The sequence below is a fragment of the Phragmites australis genome, chromosome 1, assembly GCF_958298935.1.
Source record: "Phragmites australis chromosome 1, lpPhrAust1.1, whole genome shotgun sequence".
Taxonomy (NCBI): Eukaryota; Viridiplantae; Streptophyta; class Magnoliopsida; order Poales; family Poaceae; genus Phragmites; species Phragmites australis.
In genome coordinates, this window is record NC_084921.1 from 44,228,483 (window position 1) to 44,235,745 (window position 7,263).

At 52.3% G+C, this 7,263-nt stretch overlaps 2 protein-coding genes across 2 annotated transcripts; one reads left to right on the top strand and one right to left on the bottom strand.

Annotated features, from left to right (window-relative positions):
* Nucleotides 1-2,245: 2,245 nt before the first annotated feature.
* LOC133889759 (zinc finger A20 and AN1 domain-containing stress-associated protein 3-like) lies at nt 2,246-3,132 on the top strand. Its single transcript, XM_062330232.1, has one exon. It carries the CDS (start codon nt 2,393-2,395, stop codon nt 2,921-2,923), a length of 531 nt encoding a protein of 176 aa, XP_062186216.1. The 5' UTR covers nt 2,246-2,392; the 3' UTR covers nt 2,924-3,132.
* Nucleotides 3,133-3,977: 845 nt separating this feature from the next.
* On the bottom strand, nt 3,978-6,112 carry LOC133885216 (protein DETOXIFICATION 32-like). The gene is made up of 8 exons (XM_062324894.1): nt 5,897-6,112; nt 5,257-5,798; nt 5,060-5,146; nt 4,885-4,941; nt 4,538-4,776; nt 4,298-4,416; nt 4,164-4,250; nt 3,978-4,067 (listed from the first exon to the last, which is right to left on the bottom strand). Exons 1-8 carry the CDS (start codon nt 6,110-6,112, stop codon nt 3,978-3,980), a joined length of 1,437 nt encoding a protein of 478 aa, XP_062180878.1.
* Nucleotides 6,113-7,263: the final 1,151 nt, after the last annotated feature.

Sequence of the window (7,263 nt, forward strand, 5' to 3'; positions counted from 1 at the left end):
ATGCCCACACAAAGTAACAAGATGCAGTAGCGGTCGCTGCCGATACAACAAATTTACAGTAGCAACACACAGCATGGATTACAAATTTTACAAGTATTCGATTCCTTGTCGATACAAAACAGTCCGTTTTCGGCGACTTAGGTGCCGAACACGGTCTTAGGTACCAAAAACAGTCAGGTCCACCTTTTTTCGGTGTCTTGCGTATTGAAATCGGGTTTTTGGTGAATAAGGTGCTAAATACAAATACTAAATTTATAAATACATCGATGCATTGTCCATTTTAATAAATAGGATGTTGTCGGTGACATGGGAACCAGGGGTCCCCGAGTCCTGAGGCCAAGATGGCAGAATGCCACGTGGCACCTTCCCTCGGGGACTATCTCCCCGAGGGCCGAGAAGACCGAGTTCCAGGAGAGGTGCTCGGGGCCATGAACAGTGGTTCCCGAGTACCCGTAGTTCCCCAAGGTTCCGAGAAGAGCCAGTTCCGGGAGGGGTGCTCGGGGCCATGAACAGTGGTCCCCGAGTACCCGTAGTTCCCCGAGGACCCGAGAAGAGCCAGTTCCGGGAGGGGTGCTTGGGGCCATGAACAATGGTCCCCGAGTACTCGGAGTTTCCCGAAGACCCGAGAAGAGACGTATCCGGGAGGGGGCGCTCGGGCTATGAACAATAGTCCCCGAGCACCCAGAGTTCCCCGAGGACCTGAGAAGCACCTTGCCGGTGGACCCCACAAGGGCTCAACGGTGAGGTGTCAATTGGTGAGAGGCCCGATGCTGCATTTAAGAGGGAGCGTGGCCTGTCACTTTCAACCACTCCTCCCACGCCTGTCGTACTAAGTACGTCAATCTCTGCCACTGCCTGACAGGAAGGCGTGAGGACATTTAATGTGACGGGTCCCATCGCGCGTCACCATGCGGGGCCCATAAAGGAAACGGCTTGGAGATATCGTCACTGGGCTCGAGGCGTATCGCCTGCCCCCTTGCTGTGTCAGACCTGCTCTGACCGAGCGAGCATGTGCCCCCCCTGCACTTGCTAAAGTTGGGCGTAATGGGCGACAGAACCGGTCGAAGGCGCATTTTCAACCCCCTATAACATCAAATTGCAGCCCCATGATAGTTGCTTTCCATTTATGACTCATGAGAACTCGTGCCCCCGTTTCTGGGCACGCCGAACCTCCCTCAACATGATAAAAGGGGGTGCACTCCGGAGAAGAGCAGACAGCAAGGAGGACAAGCTAGAGCATACGGCAACAGGTCTCAGAAGTCTGAAAAGCTGAGCAGAGGTTCACCGAGCTCGAAGCAAGACCGAAGCTCTAGACTTAGACAAAAAATCTTGTAACACAGAGATCCAGAGAGAGGCATTCCAAGAGCATTAATAGTATACACACAAGAGTAGGGTATTACGCTCTGTGCGGTCCGAACCTGTCTAAATTTTTTTGAGCATTTACTCTCACTAGTCGACGATCATCCGTCCCACCTAGATCTCACATATTCGCATTAAATTCACGTGCGAGATAGATCCAGATTCAGCCCCCGACCAAATCTCAAAGAGGGTCCTTCAGGATACCGCTTGCGGTGTTCACCCACCGACATATGTCATATATTATCTACTTTAGATTTATACCGAGGTGTGGTCATGTAAGTCCACCATTATGCATGGATCCCATATGCTACCCGGAACTATGTTTCAACGTAGGCTGCAAAGTTCATGATGCTAGCTAGGTCTGTCCAAACCCGTATAGTGAAACGACATACAGCGAATAGGTGATAGCTTGACTCAGCAATTCTATTGTCGCGAGTCTTTCAGAGGTCCAAAGCCTGTTTTGCAGCGCTAGCCAGGTAAAGATTAGGGCTATACTTAGCGTTAGTTCATTTCGGGTTTATCGTTGAGTTCCGTATTACTCCACTAGCTGTGCGATTCGTCTGTTCCGTAGTCGAAACTGGCTCGGATGAGAGTTGGTTTAGGCGTTCAATTTTGTTGAGTCAGATATGATTCGGAGAAACCCATAGCAGTTACTAATTTCAGTATGGGTGTTAGTTCATCTATGAATTGAATCCGTTGGTTACTGGTTTTTCAACAGGAATCATACATAGAAAACCATCGAATTCATACACAGGTTAATTTGGACTCCGTCCATCCCGGACTCGGAGTCGTCGTAACCGCAAGCGCCACTACCCGACGTCCGACGCAGCAACCACGTTACCCACGCCCACGGACCAGTCGTTCGAGTTCGACTCTGACTCGGTGCCACGCTCGGCCTCCACTCGGACTGATCCATCGATGTATACCCGTCCCTCGCGCTCCACACCCCTCCACTCCACGGAAAGATCAACCACGCACGCCAACTAATTCTGCAATCGCAGCGCCTCGCGATCGTGCTCTGCCCGCGCGCAAGATGCCGTTCCAGCGCCAGGAGATGTCGGCCACGCAGCCGCAGGAGAGCGGCGTGCCGCCGCTGTGCGCCGCCGGCTGCGGCTTCTTCGGGAGTTCGGCCACCCTCGACATGTGTTCCGTCTGCTACAAGAAGCACCGTCCCGTCAGCAGCGAGCCGGGCGCCGCCTCGGCGTCCAAAGCCGTCGTGCGATCTGACGCCGCCGCCGCCGCTATCGTGGCGACCACCGGCGCTGCTGCTTCCGCCGGCGGCGTCTCTTTCGCGCCTGCTACGGAGGCTAAAGGCGTTGCAGAAGCCACTGTGTCGTCCTCCACGGCCAAGGTGGCGGAGAACTTTTGGGCGAACCGGTGCCAGGCCTGCCTGAAGAAGGTCGGGCTGACGGGGTTCGTGTGCCGATGCCACAAAACCTTCTGCGGGGCGCACCGGCACGCGGAGGAGCACGGATGCACCTTCGACTACATGGGCGTCGGCCGCGTCGCCATCGCCCGAAACAACCCGCTCGTCAAAGGAGAGAAGCTGCCCGACAAGATCTGATGGGCCCGGACGCCGTGCACTGGTGCAGATGCCGCGTTTCCCTCTGGCCGGCCGTCGTAGTTTTAGCTGTGTCGTTGGTTCTCAATCTCTGCTCCTCTGCAGTCTCATGCCTGATGCATGTTCGTTAAGGCTTATTTCCCTGCGTAGTACGCAGTACTATGTCATCCTTGTAACTAGTTGAGAACATGAGCGTGCATATGAATTTGTTTCTCTCCTCCTTTTCGTTCGATCAAAGATGACATGTGCTTTCTCTGTTGTTTTTTCTTTTTTCTAACAAATTTCTAGCGTGGATTTATGAGATGATTCGCACGAACACGTTACTGTACATGTTGAGGTACGTGAGCCACAGTCGCCCCGATGAACCTCGGGGCGTTTTCCGACTGCGGAACGTGCCTTTTCCAACCGCAATTGAACGCCAGCGTACGTGAGTGGCCCGGCCTGGCGCAGCGTAGGATCAAATTAAACGTCGGCGGCCGGCGCGCGGTTGGGCCGTGTGGGGAGCTCTCGCCACCTCAGGAGCCACGCATCGGCAAGGCTCTCTCTGTCTGAGGCGCGCGCGCGCTGTGAGCGGCCAGAGCCAGAGCTCATCCGCGTCACGCTCAGATGATGCGGCGCTTGTGACTCCTGCCGTCAGCAGCTCGGAATTCGCCGCGCCCGCGCTCGGCAGGCGGCCAGGACCCGCGAGGTTGCTGCTGCGCGTTAAGCGCGTCGGCGTTGCCTTGTGCGGCGAGCGAGCGGTAGTACGCCGTACTTGGCTCGGCTGTGAGCATGGCAAGATACGGCCTCTGTTGCAACGTCTGGTTTCGACCGAGTGCACCCCAAGCGATGTCGTCAGCCACGTCTCCGGTCAGTGAGCGCAACAGTGAAACGCGCGCGCACTTCTCACCTTTTGTGCCAGATCACTGTTTGGGATGTGGTAATTTCTTCCAATTCAAACAGAAATTATCAATCGTTTCCTATTTAAATTCTTGCATTTCAAACAGACACTGCGTATGTTTTCCTTCAATTCTGTCCTTTCATTTCTGCCATACAGGTGGCGCCACAATTTCTCCCTTCATCTTCGTGTTCTTCTTGTTTCTTGAACATGCGGCAGCTCGACGTCTCCTCCTCCCCAAACACGTATTCTCTCTTCTGCTAGCATGGCCTGCACAGAAATGTTTTGAGAAATTTTGGAGCCCAAACCTGCACAAATTCTTTTGTTTCAAGTAGTACTGTCAAGGTGATGGAATCTACTAGTCACCTCTTTCTGCCATTTGGTTCTGACGAGGATGACAAACAGAATGACAGTCTGTAACACAGTTCCAATCAGCACCCCAACCCAAATCCCCTGCATGACATCAAATAGCAAAATCAGATCTTCCAGATCTGTCTTACTGTCGCATTGAGCTTCAGGTTGAAGCCAAAAACTGCTGCAAGGGGCAGACCAACGAGGTAATAGCAGGCGATGTTGACGAACGCGACCAAGGACTGCCACCCGGCACCGATCGCCACCCCTGCAATCACCAGCAGACCATGACATAGTTGCATCAATGTTTTCTCTAAGACAATATCAAACATTGAAGGGAATTTTAGAGTATGATTTACTCCATTATCTGAAAAAAGATAGTTAGATACCTGACAGCACCGGCTGGATGCTGTTGAGGAATATGGTGGCGGCCAGGAGGTACCCCAGTTTGGCCGTCTCCTTGACGAGTATATCATCGTCCGTGAAAAGCCGAGGTATTTGCTTCCTCGCCGCCAGAGCAACGGCAGTGAAGATCAGTCCAATGGTGGCTGATGTGCTCGTGGCGACGACAACCGAGAACTTGGCCGCCTTCGGATGGTTTGCGCCAAGCTCGTTCGACACGCGAATACTGACCGCAAACGAGACAGGAAGAGTTAAACATATTAATGCTGTGAATATTTGAGGACTTAGAAAACATGTTAAAAAAAGGGCGAAAACAAAAGAAAATAGGATGTACCTCACTGCAGCATTGAAACCAACAGCAACCATCAGTGTCCAAAGCTGATAGTTCATGATGTTACAAATAAAAAGATTAATTTATTGAATCATCACGGGGCAGGAAGGCCACATAGAGAGCTCCGATGTGTTCTCTGAGAGAGGCCATTAGAAGAGCAGAGAAAAGTGGCACTGACCAAATGGAAATCGCTCCAACCTGAATCTCTGGGTTCTTCAGGCATCCCACCAGAATGAGCACTGCTGTATAATACCACATCTCTAGGCTATACCAACCAAAACAAGTTCCAGTTTTAAGATCAAATTGCAAATAGCTATCACATCTCGATGCAGTGACCACTGATCAGTGAACTCAAGAAAGAAGATGGCAACGAACCACAGCATGACAGCCGACGCGATCGAGAGCCTGACGAAGCCGCCGAGGCTAGCGAACGCCTTGCGGGAGAACCCCGTCCAGGCCTCCGGGAACGACCCGCCGACGACGTACACGAACTGCGTCGCGTTGAGCAGCCACCACGAGACGTTGCCGACGACAGCCGCGCCGACCAGCCCGCGCCCGAGTCTTGCCACGACGAGCCAGTCGAGCAGCGTGTGCACGCCCAGCACGGCCCCGGAGATGGCTGTCATGACCCAGGCCCTGCTCTGCGCCTGGTAGAACTTCTGGATGGGGAAGTTGACGGCGTAGGCGAACAGCTGCGGCACGCACCAGCGCGCGTACCGCCCCGACACTGCTGAGATGGCTGCGGACCGCCGGAGCAGCCGGAGGATCGGGGACGTGAAGACGTAGAGCGGGAGCAGGACGAGGGAGGTGGAGAGGCAGATGATCCAGGAGCGGTGCATGTACACGCCCAGCATCTGGAGCTGCCCAGCGCTCACCGCCTGGCCGCACAGCGTCTCCAGGGCGCTCCCCATGCCAAGCTGCGACAAACGCAACAGAGAAGCAACACCACTGATCAGAGACGCTACGCACAATAACTAAAGCAATACGACGCGAGTGGTGATTGTTGGTCAGTTACCAGAAGGCCGAAGGCGAGGCCCTCGACGACGCCGTTGACGATGGAGACGGCGGCGAGCTCAATCTTGCCGATGTGGCCGACAAAAGCTGCGGTGACGAAGCCGAGCATGAACTGGAAGATCTCGGTCAGGATCACCGGCCCCGCGACGCGCCACATGTTCCTGCACTCGGCCGACCAGTTCTTGCGGCCAGCCACCGCCCCCGCCGCTGGCGCCATTTGCGCGAACTCTTCCGGTGCACGTACGAACTACTACACTTCGATCTGTACGTACTACACGCAGTAGGTCACTAGACAAGACGAGCCACCGGTCGTACCTCGTACGTAACCTTTTGCGTGTACAGGTCAAGGTTGGGGTCCAAGTTCGCAGCTGAGTTGACTCCACGTCTGCATGGACGGGCGTGGGGCAGTGCTAGAGCTAAGCTTGTTCCGCGCACCGCAGTCATTGTGGGTACAGCTCGCGGAACTCCAAAATTCGAGCCACTCTTAGACTACTCCCAACACTAAATTCTAGCACGATTTCTTATATTACCACATCATATTAATATTGTAATAAATATTTCTCGTCTAGTGTATTATTTCTATAATTAATTTATCTAATAAATATCCCTCTATGTAGCAGATTAGGATAACATCTATGATATTATATCAGAGTTATATCTTCTATAAGATAATGCTATTCCTCTCCCTCCTTTAATTACTTGATACATCAGTAAGAGATCCTGTATAGTAACTTATTTTATGTGTATAGTATCCTACACTGGCAGTAGCGTTATCCGACCCTGGTGCGCAGCTGTTGGCTGTTGCGGCCACGGCCGCTTTGCTGATTCAGGTGTGCCACCTGAGTGTACCGTGTAACTTCAAAATGCATGGCGGAAAGCATGCACTCCAAAAGTGGGGTCAAAGCGTTGGAGCCCGGAGGAGAACAGCCAGGTCCATCTGCACCGGCGGAAGCAGAGGGTCTCACCAGAACCAGAATTCTACTCTGCTATGAAGAGGGAGATAATTCATTGTATGCCATCGGAAAATTTCAATTTGTTTTCTCATGTATCACTACTTGAATTTTTTCCTTTTTTATGTACCATTATTATCATAACAAAGCTGGCGGTAGTGGCACCTAGTGGAAGAGACATTTAGTTTTTTCATCTCCTATGTGTCATTAGAATTGATACCATTTATAACAGCAGTGATATACATAGTAAGAACAATTTGAAGTAATGATATTTGAGGGATGAGAATTTTTTCGGCAGATTGAGGATTTTGATAATTTTTATTATAGTTTATTGCAGACGTTGGGCTTCCATGCAACTAGTTGGTTGACTATACGTCCACTTAGCATTTCATCAGCACGCTCGCTGCATCTTACAGTA